Source organism: Eleginops maclovinus, chromosome 1 (genome assembly GCF_036324505.1).
Source record: "Eleginops maclovinus isolate JMC-PN-2008 ecotype Puerto Natales chromosome 1, JC_Emac_rtc_rv5, whole genome shotgun sequence".
Classification (NCBI taxonomy): Eukaryota; Metazoa; Chordata; class Actinopteri; order Perciformes; family Eleginopidae; genus Eleginops; species Eleginops maclovinus.
In genome coordinates, this window is record NC_086349.1 from 7,870,815 (window position 1) to 7,886,749 (window position 15,935).

The window sequence follows — 15,935 nt, forward strand, 5'->3', positions numbered from 1 at the left end:
CTTTTACTCATTAACACCTTACATTTAAATTCATCAGCTGAAGTCTGGAGAATCAGTTCTGCCAGGGAGCTAGCAACAACTGACCTGCAAAACAAACTCTTTTCAAATGAGCATTATTCGACGCACCTGAGGAATTTAGACCGTACCGATGAACAGGGTTATAGCTTCACAATCTCTTAAATTAGAAAGATGAAAGTATGACTGTTCTATGTAATCCGCCTAATAATCCAGTGATCTAAAATAAACACTGTAGGAACACATCTAATGTTTACAGACGTCCAGGAGGAGGGTGGGGGCCAGGCTGTGCATGGCCGAGCTCTTAAAGAAGGCTCTCAGGCCTGCCTTAATCACCACCCTTTTCTGGAAGTCCTGACCAGATCCAAGGCAAATTGACTGAGGACTGAAACTTAAATAAGATGGCCCTGTAAGTTTCCTTCTAATGCAACCTGAAGATATGACTGTATACATTCCCAAAACCTGAAGTTCTGCTGTGAGTTATTGGGAGTGCATCACATTCAGTGTTCAGATCTGGCTATTCTGCAGTAATAGCAACTTCTGGCAGAAATGACAGCTACTCCAGAGGAAGAAGCCAGGGCAAACGTGATATACTAAAGCAGCTTAAGGAGTATTTTAATTTTTTCTGGACAGCAAACTCCCAATCTGTCTTCTTAACAGAACTAATAACGGATGCCCATTCTTAAATGCCAATCTACTTTGGGCCTGCAGACACAGTCTCCCTGCCTCTATCTAGTGGATGAAACAATCCCTGCAGTGTATCAAACAGTATTTATCTGAAATACATGCTTAATATATATATATATTGTTATTATTTTTAAAAAAAGCCTTTTGGGCAACTAGTGCCTTTAGTGCAGTTCAGAAACGTGGGACAGGGGGGAAGACCCGCGGCAGAGTCGAACCTGGGTCCACTGTATAGGGATCAATCTCCAGTATATGGCCGCCTGCTCTACCCACTGAGCTGACGCTCACACAAGCAAATTATTTTCACCTTTTTTCATCATACTACTGGGTTTGTGGGGTTTCAGTTACGTTAGTCCATTCCGACTACCTTGCTGCAGTCCCCAGCCCACTTTTATATGAAGTAATTTTTTGGGAATAGTTTTGTCATTTGAGTTAGCATTAGTGTTTAATTGATTGATGGAGTATTTATCTTTTTTTTTTATAACCACCTTTTTAATATGGCAGTAAAGATAATAAAAATGATGGTGTGTTAACGTTTCTTACTTAGCCTAACGCAAACTCTAGATTGTCAGAACGACCGTAGTGTTTATTTGATTTACTATAGAAGTCAGCAATTTCTCCTCGTCTTGCTGTTGCGTTGTCGTTATGCCAGAAGTGTCAAAATACAGATGTTCAGGTTAAGTGTAGTCTCAAACTATTGAATAGGCTGCATGAGTTCAGCTGCGCGCAGACTACTGAGCGCAACACGACGCTCGTGAAGCTGCTGTCTGCACCGTGCTTCTGCTGGAAACGGTCCAACTAAACATAGCCACACTATAGCTACTTTACACCTCACTTTGCTAGCCAGATGGTTGTGAAATGAGAGGTATTCTGCTCGAGCCGAATACCAATTAAGTTGCCAACATAATAACAGCAACACGTAAGTTGTACAAAACGACTTTACTATCTTGCTAAAGTAGATAGCTTGACGTCAGCGATAGCTAACGTTAGCTAAACAAAACCAGCATACTACATTTTCTAGGTTTTGAATTAGCCTTTTCCTGAGTTGGGTCCGTCAGTTTGTAGCAAGTGTTTCTAGGACAGCATGTTCTTAATGTAGTGTTATGTCTATGCTTTGCATGTAGCTAACAATTAGGTTGACAGTTTGTTTTACACGGTAACCAGACATGTTAGCTAGCTAAAACGTCAGCTAACAACAACATTGACCTGTGTAACAACTCATGACAAATGCCCTTCCTTTCCAAGCACCGTCTTTATATTTTGTATTTATTTTCTTTGTTGCAATTATTTTGGTAAACAGACGTTTCAGTGCAGGTACAGTCATATTATTTGTCTCTCTGCAGAATAAGGCCTCGGAATGGTGATCATGTCAGGCACAGCCACTGTGCTGCAGCAGTTTGTCAGTGGGCTGAAGAGTCGAAGTGAAGACACCAGAGCAAAATCTGCCAAAGATCTGCAGCACTATGTGACCACAGAGCTCAGAGAGGTAAATAAAGGAAAATGGATTTAATAGAAAGTTGTTTATGAGGATATCTTTCCAATATAATGCATACTGATTGTTGTTGCCCAACAAAACTGTTTTAGGATTTGACATAAAGATGTTTCATACTTGGTTATTGTTGCATTCACAAATTTAGCTTATTCTATTTATGTTTTTTTGGTGATACTGGTTTTGTGCCTTTCACAGTTAAGCCAAGATGAAGCCACTACATTCTACGATGAGTTAAACCACCACATATTTGAGCTGGTATCCAGCTCTGATGTGAATGAGAAGAAGGGGGGGATTCTCGCCATCGGTAAGCTGTAAACACTGACATGCCAAATTAAAATAACAAATAATAATACATCTTTTTTGTTTTACTTCTGGTGGAATTAGTTTAAGTAATGTACTGTCCTAGATGTAAGTCACATAAACATATGTATATCTGTGATACATTTTAACAATCTCACTCAATAATTTGTCCCAGTGAGCCTGATTGGAGTCGAGGGAGGAAATGCCACCAGGATCAGCCGCTTTGCCAACTACCTGCGCAACCTGCTCCCCTCCAGCGACCCTGTAGTAATGGAGATGGCCTCTAAAGCCATGGGCCACCTCTCTATGGCAGGGGACACTTTTACTGCGGAGTATGTGGAGTTTGAAGTGAAGAGAGCGCTGGAGTGGCTAGGAGCTGACAGAAATGAAGGCAGGCGCCATGCTGCAGTAAGTGACCAGCACACAGCAGGGACTGTGTTGTTTGTTGTTAAAACACCATCACTTCTAGGTGCTGTTTATTTGTGGATCAAATAAGGGCGAAGGACAGTTTAACTCTAGATTTTCCCATGCACTGTCGCCATTTTGTTTAACATTGCAAAGTAGCAGATAGCAGATTTGTTGCTTTTTTGGATTTCACTGAATAGAAAACTTACTCATTGCTGTTCAATAATGTGCTCTTAGGGGTTTAAAATCCCACAGTTCATGCAAGAGGGAGTTTTCTCACCCACACACTCCCCCCCAGTTTCCTGTTGTTTAATAGCAGATATGAGTAATTGGTCAAACTTTCTACGACACAATTATACATTTATGCAATAGTCTGTAATGAAAATTCTAACACACATGGAAATAATGAAATATAACCCCCAATGAAATCAATTAAAGTTCTTTTTAGTAAGTGGTTTTCTAGCTTGGTCAATTTTCATATATGTGGAATTAGCTTACTGATGACAAACGAGAGTCAGTATCTGGCTTTTTAAACGAAGGCAAAGCAAGGGAAGTTTATTTATACAGCACCTTTCAACACAAGGCAATTCAAAGAGCTTTACAAACATGAAAGACATTAAGAGCAGTAAAAAATAGTGCAGCATAAACGCATTATAAAAGGGCATTTAAAAACAGTCATTTAAGAGTAAAGATAATGAAGTAAACACAACAGATATAAAATACATGAACAAAAGTTATAATGCAGAATAAAAGTCACAGTGCAATGTTAGATAAGAACAGTTCAATTAAAAGCAGCGGCAAAAAGAAATGTTTTCACCCTGGATTTAAAAGTAGTAAGAGTAGCAGCGGCCCTGCAGGGTTCTGGGACGAAAATGTCTTTCTGGTGTTTTTGTGGACAGCTATTCATCCTGGCTCTGTGCAGACACCCAAAAAAAAGGCATGAATGGTGCTATTTATTAAAACATTGGTAACAAAAAGACCATGTTTATGTTTATAATGTATGCTTTTTATAGAAGTAATTAAGTAATTACTAAGGTCACACAAAGACCTGAAACTTATTTTAGAGCTTTGGTAAAATAAAATGATGTCTTGAATTACAATGTTGACATATATTTACACAGTGGCAAACTGACACTCAAGAAAAGTAAGTAATAAACAGCCATAAAACAACTTTCTGTCTTTTCCAGGTGTTGGTGTTGAGGGAGCTGGCTGTGAGCGCACCCACCTTCTTCTTCCAGCAAGTGCAGCCCTTCTTCGACAACATCTTTTACGCAGTGTGGGACCCCAAGCAGGCCATCCGAGAAGGAGCTGTATCTGCACTGCGAGCCTGTCTCATCCTCACCACTCAGAGGGAGACCAAGGAAATGCAGAAACCGCAGTGGTACAAAGTAAGACATCCCACTGTATCGCCGCACATTTGAAGACGCCTGCGTGTATTTGCCAGGGGTAAAACTTGTTTCATTGTGGTGGGCCTTCATGAGTGTTTGTCTTTTCTGAAACAGCAAACCTTCGAGGAGGCAGAGAAAGGCTTCGATGAGACATTGGCCAAAGAGAAAGGGATGAATCGAGACGACAGGGTCCACGGTGCTCTTCTGATCCTGAACGAGCTGGTTCGCATCAGCAGCATGGAAGGAGAGGTAAGAGCTGAGCTCATCATGGAAACACATCTGTCTGTGTCTCTATCTCAGCTGAATGAAGCTCCTTCTCTAAGATGGAGGGTGTAGACACAGCAGTTTTTAGTTTGTTTTGTAACCATAGTTTCTTATCAGCATTTTTGATTGTGATTATAATAAAACTACAAAAAGTCTAGGTAGCATTTATTTGTATGAACCTCTACTTGTTTTTAACTCGATCTTTATGAGCTGCTTGATCTTTGCAACAGTTCCTGTAAATATACAAAATGCGACACGGAAATATAAAAAAAATAAATAAATGTAACCTTCACGTTTTTTACCCCTGTATGACAACTATACTAACCCTCACGCAAATGTCGACATACACAAACTGCGTTGCACATGGTCATGTAGTGCAGCTGGACAAGTTAGACTGTTGAAGAGATACATTTTTTATTTAATATACAGTATTTTAGTTTATATAACAAATAATTAATTAACATTGCTCTTGATGCACGAGTCATTTAGTCGATGTTGCAAAGTTACCCTAAAAACAAATGTTAAAAAAGGTAATTCAATCTTCAAATGTGCAACATAGAGGCTTGCAATAGAATCGGAGGATGAAACCCTCTTTATTGTCACATACATGCACACAGCAGAGCACACACAGGGAAATTGGTCCTCTGCATTTAACCCATCCTAGTACTAGGAGCAGTGGGCAGCTATCGTGCAGCGCCCGGGGAGCAATGGGGAGGGGGGGATTGAAGGTGTCCGGTGCCTTGCTCAAGGGCACCACAGCAGGGCCTAGGAGGTGAACATTCTTGTAAAAACACAACGAAAAAACACAAATATATGTATTTTATTAACAAGACACTCCCACTCCACAGTAGTTGGTTTGTAAATGGCACTTAATTTGGTGGACTGTCCATGTAAATGCAAACGGAGGTTGAGGGAGGGTGTAGGGGGCGGTTTGGAATTGGGCCTCTCACATCCTCGAGCTAAACATTCCTCTCACTGTGTCGTCGTCACGACAGCGCATGCGGGAGGAGATGGAGGAGATCACGCAGCAGCAGCTGGTCCATGACAAGTACTGCAAGGAGATGATGGGGTTTGGAGCCAAGCCCCGACACATCACCCCCTTCACCAGTTTCCAGTCGGTGCAGCCGCAGCAGTCCAACGCGCTGCTGGGGCTGCTGGGATACAGCACGCCGCAGGGCTTCCTCAGCTTCGGAGCCACGCCGGCCCCCGCCAAGAGCTCGCTGGTGGAGAGTCGCTACTGCCGAGAGCTGATGGAGGAGCGTTTCGACCAGGTAGGGCTAACAGAAGAGGTCTGGCTTTCTTGTGTTTATAAATAGGGTTAAAAAAAGTTGTATTTGGAGTAAAAAGTTGAAGATACCGCAACATCCCAGCAGGCTCATGAATAGATAAAACATATTTGTAGAGCTTTTATCATGTGCTTCGTCTAGGTGTGTCGCTGGGTGCTGAAATACAGGATCAGTAAAAACCCTCTGATCCAAATGACCACCCTCAACCTGCTGCCACGCCTGGCTGCATTCCAGCCTAATACCTTTACAGGTGGGACTAGTTTGTGTGAAAATACATTTTTATACTGTGACATAAGTATTGTTATCAAACATTTTACCCACTAGGCCTTTTTGGTGTGTATGAATGAAAGAGTCTGTCTGTCTGGCTTTTCTGCAATAAATGACCTGTTCCTCCCAGTCAGTTGGATAATGTGTTGCCGGCAATACAAATCTCTTCATCTCTGTTTAACCATTTCCCGTTTCCATCCCCTGTGCAGACCAGTACCTGCCGGACACTATGGGCTACCTGCTTGCCTGTCTGAAGAAGGAGAAGGAGAGGACGGCAGCTTTCCAGGCTCTGGGGCTGCTGGTGGTGGCCGTCAGAACAGAAATCCAGCCGTACCTCCCCAAGATCCTCGAGATCATCAAGGCTGCCTTGCCGCCTAAGGACTTTGCACACAAGTCAGTAATTAAATACAGGACATTGAATATTTCTAGTCTCTCCAAAACCTAAACTATGACCATGTTTTTTTAACTTTCAATGTCTTTGTTATGTGCAGGAGACAGAAGACCATGCAGGTGGACGCCACAGTGTTCACTTGTATCAGCATGCTGTCCAGAGCCATGGGTCCCAGCATCCAACCAGACATCAAGGAGCTGCTGGAGCCCATGCTGGCTGTGGGCCTCAGGTAGGACAGAACGACATCACCAGTGCTGGAAAAGAAGTCAGATCCTTCTCTTGAGTTAAAGTAGTAATACCACGGTCTCAAAATACTACATAAAATGTTAAAAATTCAACTTCATAATTATACTTTAGTAAACTTACGGAAGAATTAACTTGAAAGAGTAAAATATTTTTTGAAGTATAAAATGAGTGAAGTCATTGGAAAATACTCAAAGTACAATTATGTAATATATTATACTTGAGTAAATGTACTTACTAATGTTACATTACACCTATTTCACTACTATGGGGAATAATTGCAGTAAAAAGGTATAACCATAGCCTGGATTGTATTGGACATGACAAGTAGATCCAGAGTTTGACCTGTGATAAACACACAACACATGTCTTCGTTCTATTCGAAAATGACAACGTTTGGGTTTTTTGTCCATTTCTTTCCTCTTCATTTAGTCCTGCGCTGACGGCAGTGCTGTACGACCTCAGCCGTCAGATCCCGCAGCTGAAGAAGGACATCCAGGACGGCCTGCTGAAGATGCTCTCCCTGGTGCTGATGCACAAACCTCTGCGTCACCCCGGGATGCCCAAAGGCCTGGCTCACCAGCTGGCCTCGCCAAGCCTCACCAACATCCCAGAGGCCAGCGACGTGGGCAGCATCACACTGGCCCTGCGCACACTGGGAAGCTTTGAGTTTGAAGGTAAGTGCCGGCAAAGGACTCAGCATATTCTATTTTTAAGTTTATTTCTCTTGGGAAGGAAACTCCACAGATTGAAAAACAAGTGCAGAGCCTCCGATCTGTTCTTAAGCACCAAACTCCATTGTTCTTAAATTGGGTTCTGTCAGCAGAGAAAAATTGTAATGGTAAACGGGAGCATTAAAGCCCTAAAACCCCAAAGCGTGGAAAGAAATACCTCGAGTTGCTGCTCACTACACATTCAGTGAAGTTGGAAAAGTGTTTTTAAATTGAACACAGTCTTTAAATTATCTGCCGTAATGGCTTGAGTGGTTGTGTTGATGGGTATATCCGTCTGTTGTCTGGGCTCAGGGCTCAAGACATCATAACACTGAATCATACAGCAATCCGCAGAGAAACAATAGCTAGTCAGTTTCAGAATTCTCATCCTGCAGTAGACAGTGAGTTGGAAATGGTGAAAAAACTAACAACTGGACTTCTTCATAGTATTGCTTTTGAAATTCCAAACCAATACAGAGGTGCAGGAAGGAGTCTTACACCCAGGAAGTATTTAACATAGCGTTGCTATCAAGGTAGACTACTCCTAGATGAGGCTACTAAACGGCATCATGCTGAACATTAGCCGCCTTTAGCTTAGCGGTGTTGACATTAAGTCTTGCAACCGTGATATAGTTTGTTTGTAGCCAAACTTTAGATATTTACCTCTGCAGATTTAGATTAAATTTCAATATTGTATAAGTGGAGTTAATATTTTCGGATTAGCCTGCTGAACAAACCTGTAAGTAACATACATTTGTGTTCTTATTTTCCTTAATATTTCAAAATCCACGAACAATCCCATTAGTTTTTACATGCATTTAAAAGTGAAAAATGCCTAAAACATTTTTTATAGTTATCTGTATTGCTGCCCGAAACTAAATCTTACTAAAATGTAGTTGCATGCCACCTCTACCAGTTCAGGGATACGCCTAACTCTTATTTTTCTTCTTTCCTCAGGACACTCCCTCACCCAGTTTGTGCGCACTGTGCCGATCATTTCCTGAACAGCGAACACAAGGAAATCCGAATGGAGGCAGCTCGGACCTGCTCCCGCCTCCTCACCCCCTCCATCCACCTGATCAGCGGCCATGTTGTCAGCCAGACAGCCGTGCAGGTGGTGGCCGATGTGCTCAGCAAGCTGTTAGTTGTTGGCATCACCGACCCAGGTAACGCATACAAGTCTAATCAAAAAATGTAATGATAATTTACTTACACTTTTATTTTTTATTGCTATTTTTTATTTTTGTTAATATAACTATGTGTTATTTCTGTTTATTTTACTGATTTTATTTAAATGTATATTTGATTGCACTATGAACTTTTTTTTACTTATTATGTTATATACATTTCTTTATTTTAAGTTTTATTTTATTTTATTATCTTATGTATTTAATCTGGAGCAATTGTCACAAAATCCAATTTCCCCTGGGAATTTCTGGTTCTCTTTCATATTTATTTTTAAAAGTAGAGGAAACGAGCATTGAGCATGCTTTATTTTGAAAATGTGTGTTTTATTTTGAAATGTATTTCTATCTATCATACTCTTGCAAGAAAAGGCATTTAGTTATAAGAAATGTCAATATAAAGGTAATAATAATGGTGAAGTCAAAATATTAATTTTCTTTCTTCCCTCTGTGTTCCCAAAGATCCAGACATTCGATACTGTGTGCTGGCATCCCTCGACGAGCGTTTCGACGCTCACTTGGCCCAGGCCGAGAACTTGCAGGCGCTGTTTGTTGCGTTGAACGATGAGGTGTTCGAGATCAGAGAGCTGGCCATTTGCACCATCGGACGCCTCAGCAGCATGAACCCCGCCTTCGTCATGCCCTTCCTACGCAAGATGCTTATCCAGGTAAGAGAGACCCAACAGAGGGCACACTGAGTATTGTACAAAGCAGGAGTTTAATGTTAACCTGTTGATTAAAAATGTCCTTATAATATATATTGTTATTTTTATATTGTTATATATTCATAATATTTTGACTGTTTTATCCGTTTTTATATGAAATAGAGCATTTTTCAAATAACAATAATAAAGATGTGTGAATTTAATTAGTTTTTACCTTTTTTTTAAATCGTTTTATTTTCTCCTATATATGAAGAGCTGGTTAATTAATTGTTAATAATAATTCAAAACATTTACCGTATATTTTTAACATGCCCATCTATTACTATATGTTGGAACTGATTGGAAATGTCACTTGTTGTGTGTTGTTTCAGTTTGAAACCTCTAGATGGCAGCAAAGGTTCTTGTATTATACACTCCTTAAACATCAAAAGTATTCCTCCATAAAACCAAAGTGAAGATTTCTTTCTTAAGACCCATCCCATAACTCCAAAATGTACAATATGAATTTATTGTGTACATTATGTACCTTTTTTTAAGACTCTATACTTATCTTTGTTGTGAATTTTCTTTCAGATTTTAACGGAGTTGGAGCACAGTGGTGTCGGCAGGAACAAAGAGCAGAGCGCTCGTATGCTCGGCCATCTAGTCTCAAACGCCCCCCGCCTCATACGACCTTATATGGAGCCCATCCTCAAGGTACAAGTCCGAGGGTTCTCAATTGTAAAGGTTTATGAGTGTATCAATGTTAACCACACAGTGTAGACTTATAAGTAACATTAGATTATAGAACAAGGTTTGCTATCCCTGGAATCTCAGAACAAACTGATATGTTGCATGTGTCCTGTAAGCGCATGTTTTGCAAAAAGGAAGAAGAATTCATGGAATAAACAACTGTATATTTCTGGTTCCGATTTTTTGGGAAAAACGTACCATCAATTGAGTGGAGTACTTTTTGGTACGAGTTGTTTTAACCTCTTTTGAGATGTTAAGTTATGACAAGAAAGGAGAATCTATTATAAAAAACACCATGTTGTAGGATTGCACCGCAAAACTATATGCAGGACTTCTTCAAATACATTGCAATCTAATTTCTTGCAGCTCTTTATTAATTGTTTCTGAATAGTGAAATTGTGTTTAGCTCTGGGTTCAATGGTTTAAATGACCCTGTTGCCTTTCCATATTGTAGGCTCTCATTCTCAAGCTGAAAGACCCGGACCCTAACCCTGGAGTGGTCATCAGTGTCCTTGCGACCATCGGCGAGTTGGCCCAGGTAAGTGTCAACTTCGTAAAGTTTAAAGAGTGTTAGCCAGTGTGTCATATTGATTCTCTAGCTGTTGAAACCTCAATAAATCCAAGCAGAAGCTTTTACTGAACACATTTTACATTTTTTGAGTTTGTCAGTGTAACAGTTGTTATGCAAGTCCTTTTCCTGAGGCGGTTATTTCAGAGTAGAGCCCTGCCTATGGATGTGTGCCTTGCTGCAACCTCCTCCAGGTGGTGCGATGCCCCCCACTGAGGAGTCAGAAAGGCACAGTAATGAGCAGACGGACTCTTCAGTTCAAACAGAGTGCAGGAGATGCTCAGGTAGCCCAAGTGTTCACAGTTGACTCAGTTCAGGAAGAGACAGAAGCCCAGCTGCTCAGGAATCAGCACAGGAAGACACAAGAGAACGTAGGGTATACAGAGAAAATGACAGGTCAATTTGCGTGTTTTGTAAAAAAAGAGAAAAGTATGAGTTGGAATTCACTATGTGTAGAATTTGCAATAAAGCAACCTAACAAATAAAAATTGTGAGAGATGAACACAGACAAAATACAAAAGTTTTCCTAGGGCTGAATACTGGCTGAATCATATATCACAATATGTGTTTACCAAAGTACCGGAACAAATCTTAATCCCAGAAATGAGTTAGCATTTTAGCATATCATGGTTACCTTTTCTTGAGTTTTTGGTTAGATGACTGAAATTATGTCTGTGGTAAACAAAAGCTTACAAGACTATTCAGTTTTGTTCCATTACTTAAAATAGTCATTTAATACCCAACTGGTGAACGTCTTAAAAACGGCGTAGCTAAATGAGTAATCATAACAAACATTAACCGCCTATAGCTTAGCGGTATCGTGAACTCATGCGATCATGAGGTTATTCTTGTGTATTCTTTGTGTGTTTGCTTAACGCTTCAACTGTTCTAAAAGTGATGCTAACTTGTTAAGATTATCGCGCTTAACAACATGTGTAAATATAATAAACTTGCAATAGATCTTATTTTCCGCAATATTCCCAAATATTGACAAGGGAGCCCATGTGATGCTAACTTCCAGGTCGGCATACAAAAAAAAACCATGATCACTGCACCAGTTAACAGCAATATTGGGCAATATCAAATGTAGGGTTGATTTAAAATGTTTACTCAATGAGAATTTTGATAAATAATCATATGGATTTAATGACTAAGTGTGTTAAGGTAAAGTATACGACATGGAAAACAGTCTGGCAAGTTCAGAAAATGACATGATTTAGTATAATGTACGCTTTAAAACCTGGAAGACACATTTATTGTATCCAAAATCTAAGATGTCTATTGTCATATAACAATTTAGAATGAAACCTATCCTTAGAATACAACCTTTTTTTTTACATCAAAATTCTACAGATACAGACTTTTTAATGTAAAAGTCCTTTTTTTGTCCCTTTTTTGTTTGGTTTTAGACAGAAAAATGTCTTAGTATGATATGTCCTGGGTTTTGACTGCTCTGCCCATCATGTCAGGTGAGTGGTCTGGAGATGAGGAAGTGGATGGACGAGCTTTTTCCAATCATCATGGACATGCTGCAGGACTCCTCCTCATTGGCCAAGCGACAGGTACGCCAAGAAAATGTCTGCCTCATCTGGTCCTAATTTTCTATTCTCATTTCAACTCAGCCCCACCCCGAGTTCTGAAGAATATTTAGTTCTGTTTACAGTAAATACTCGTCTGCTTTAGTAAACATAACTGGCATTTCTGGAAACATTTAAAGTGAGTGAATTGTGCTTCTGGTATTTCCTGTTTGAACAGTGTTGTGTGCCAGGAGCGAACACAGGGAGTCGATGAATTCATGGCAGAAAAAACGGATTTATCAAGGAGAATATAAAAACATTTACTGTATATAAAATACCTTGGGTTGTTGGATATGTAAATGTACAATATCTAGAAAGTGCATCCCAAACATTATGCTTCATGCTTCTTCATCAGTGGATTCTGCCTCTGACTTACCCCCAGGTGGCGCTGTGGACTCTGGGCCAGCAGGTGGCCAGCACAGGTTACGTGGTGGAGCCCTACCGCAAGTACCCCTCCCTTCTGGAGGTGCTGCTCAACTTCCTCAAGACGGAACAAAACCAGGGCATCAGGAGAGAGGTATGCACCCTTCATTTCCCCCAAGGTTTTCTCAGTAGCAACGTGAACCCCAACTCTTGACTCATACCGATGCCAGAAACCCTAACCTGTCAACATACACTAAACAAATGAAAGTCTGTTTATATGTATTGACTTTGACTGGTCAATTATCATCACAAGATTACGTTCAGTACGAGGCACATTTTCCATAGTCGTATGGAACTTTCTCCCGAAGTCTCGAGCTGTGACGTAAGTGATAATCGCCGAAGTTCCGTCCCTCCCCTATTACATTACGTATGTCTCACAGAGTCCATTGTCACTGTGTATGGTTTGTGGCATGTGGATATTGACTCTGGCAACTCTCACTCTTGCATCCACTAATACATCTGAAATCTGAAGTTGACTATGTGCCATAACCTCTGCGCTCCTTGAAGAACTACAAACTTTTTTACACAAAGTAAATGAACTGCATTCATATAGCGCTGATCATCTGCTGACCACTGAAAGGTCTTTACAAAACACATGCCTACTTTCATCCACAAACACACACATTCTCAGGCTGATGGTGTGCTGCATCACAGGAGAGGTTTTGCTCAAGAACACATTGTTGCTCTTTTGAGGAGCTGGTAATGGATGACCATTCTTCGTAAGCCATGCATTTAAATTGAGTGTTTCGTACTTAAGTACTTTTGTATGTTGTCATATTTCATTACAGAAATACCCCACCCAAAATCTAGTGCAAATATCAAATACTCCCTGCTTGCTACTCTACAGATGACGGCATTTACTCCAGATTTCAATGGGGACAAAAAGTTGTAACAACCAAACCAACCAACTGTCTCCAGATAAGTGGTTTGTTCATGTAGACACCAGGATTTAACTAAAAAAAAAGCATTTGTGGAATAAACAATTCATTATCTCTTCCTCTCCTGCTTTGATACTTTGTCATAAAGTGTCCGTCATTTAATAACATCCATTGAGGCATCTTAAACCACATTTTCTTTATGTTCCACCTATACCCACTTTGCCAACTAAATATGCGACTTGAGCAGCGGTCCTGAGCTACAAGGACGCAATGACACTCATGTTTGAAAAAAATACTGATTTTCTTTGTGTCCGACAGGCTATCCGTGTGCTGGGTCTTCTGGGAGCTCTGGACCCTTACAAGCACAAGGTGAACATCGGCATGATCGACCAATCACGAGATGCTTCCGCCGTCAGCCTCTCTGAGTCCAAGTCCAGTCAGGATTCAGGTAGGACACTACCTCTAATCAAAGTTCGGGAACAATTTAGGTTGGACGTTTTCACCAAGAGATCATAAGAGAACATTTTATTTTTGTCACTTTTGGACTCATTAACAACATAAAAAGTGTCTCTACATTAATCCCAACCGGGTTGACGCACCCCCCCAAATAAAACCGCAACAAAAAAAAACCGCAACAAAGCTTTGTTTTATCGCCATATAAATAACTTTGTCATGAGACGTTCCACTTGACAGTTTCCCTGATTTCAGCCAGTTAATCATATTTGAAAGAATGAATGAAAAGAGTTGGTGCGCATATCCTAGGCTACAGTGAAACGTAGAAGACAGCCGCTGTCTAAATTAGAGTTTTTTGATTTCAAATAAAAGGGATTACAAAGGAAATGTTTATTGTTCCTGTTTTTTTATTGTAGCCTATGGAAAAATCCCACTTAAAAACAGTTAAACTGGAACACCGGCGTTGAGAGGACGCTGGCGTGTATGTCGCCGCTTCTCATCTCCGACCAAAACCGATGTTTTGTTTTGCTTTGTGGTTTTTTGTGGATTTTATGCTCTAAAACCAACCTAAACACGTTGGCCACCCTCGATCATCATACTGCTGTTTAGCTCAGTTATGCTGCGTTTGTCATGGCTGTCTAACGCTGCTTGCACCGCTGCAAACTTTCTACACCATCAACCCATCAGACGTCACCTGCTACTGAAGTACAGTGGGTGACCTACCGTGGGTCCTACGATAGGTCCATCTCTGCGGGTTCCTGTAACTACTATCCCAAAATGTTTTCTCTCTGCTGTGCTGTGGTCTTCCTGGCCTCCTGTCACCGTTATGGAATTAGCAAACCAAGCTAGGATGCTAGCAACGGCCAAGACTTTCTTCAATTATACCGCATTGGAACTCATGAGTCTTAGATCTAACACATCTATACCGCAGTGGAACTCATGAGTCTTAGCTCTAACACATCTCCGAGTTGCCTTGAGAGGATTTGAATGGGTTGACTTTCTGCATCATTCCTGCAATCATCCCTGGATTCTGTTTGGGTTGAAGCTCTTCTCCCGTCTCTGGTGGATCTGGATCCATCCTTCTCCACCGCTTCTCTGAGCTCATCGCGCTCAGTGGTTCAGCACTGTCCTGGTTCCGGTCCTACCTCACAGACCGGAAACAATTCATCACCCTGAATGACTCCAACTCTCATACAGCACCCGTCAACCATGGCGTGCCCCAGGGCTCTGTGCTAGGTCCTCTGCTATTCACTATTTACATGCTACCCCTAGGTCATATCATCTGTAAACATGGACTCAACTTCCACTGCTATGCCGATGATACCCAACTCTATATCAGCACAAACCCCTCCTCCCAGCTCCCACCCTCACAACTTGTCAACTGCCTGCAGGAACTCAAATCATGGATGACCACAAACCTACTCAAACTAAACAGCAATAAGACAGAGCTCATAGTGGTGGCCCCTGCACCAATGCTCAGGAAAGTTGGTGACCTGGCCCTGGTTGTGGATGGCTGCTCCATTTCCCCATCTCTTGAGGTGCGCAACCTGGGCGTCATCCTGCACTCCACTTTCTCCTTCCGGTCCCAAATCAACAACATCACCAATTCCGCCTTCTACCACCTCAGAAACATCTCAAGACTCTGGCCTTCACTCACGCATTCAGTCACAGAGACACTCATCCATGCCTTCATCACCTCCCGTCTGGACTACTGCAACAGTGTCCTGTCTGGACTGCCCACCAAGGCTCTTATCAGACTCCAGTACGTCCAGAACTCAGCTGCCAGGGTTCTAACCCACACAAGGCCCTGGCAGCATATCACTCCCATCCTCCAACAGCTCCACTGGTTGCCAGTCAAGTCACGCATCACCTACAAGATCCTCCTGCTCACCTATAAATCTCTCCATGGACTCTCAACACAACACCTCACAGATCTCCTCCACCCTTACACTCAGTCACGTTCCCTGCGTTCCTCTGACAAGGACCTGCTGGCCACTCCCCGCACCA

General features: G+C 41.4%; 1 protein-coding gene across 1 annotated transcript in view; it reads left to right on the forward strand.

Moving 5' to 3' along the window:
* Positions 1 to 1,471: 1,471 nt before the first annotated feature.
* The window catches only part of mtor (mechanistic target of rapamycin kinase), a 105,176-nt gene continuing 90,712 nt past the window's right edge, over positions 1,472 to 15,935 (forward strand). Inside the window, 19 exon segments of the mRNA XM_063888124.1 lie at positions 1,472 to 1,618; positions 2,043 to 2,185; positions 2,387 to 2,495; positions 2,667 to 2,899; positions 4,084 to 4,284; positions 4,399 to 4,533; positions 5,544 to 5,819; positions 5,976 to 6,084; positions 6,311 to 6,494; positions 6,593 to 6,721; positions 7,168 to 7,412; positions 8,406 to 8,426; positions 8,429 to 8,614; positions 9,095 to 9,300; positions 9,871 to 9,993; positions 10,484 to 10,567; positions 12,067 to 12,159; positions 12,557 to 12,691; positions 13,794 to 13,923. Of these exon segments, the coding sequence (XP_063744194.1) occupies positions 2,057 to 2,185; positions 2,387 to 2,495; positions 2,667 to 2,899; positions 4,084 to 4,284; positions 4,399 to 4,533; positions 5,544 to 5,819; positions 5,976 to 6,084; positions 6,311 to 6,494; positions 6,593 to 6,721; positions 7,168 to 7,412; positions 8,406 to 8,426; positions 8,429 to 8,614; positions 9,095 to 9,300; positions 9,871 to 9,993; positions 10,484 to 10,567; positions 12,067 to 12,159; positions 12,557 to 12,691; positions 13,794 to 13,923 (2,728 nt within the window). The 5' untranslated portion in view covers positions 1,472 to 1,618; positions 2,043 to 2,056.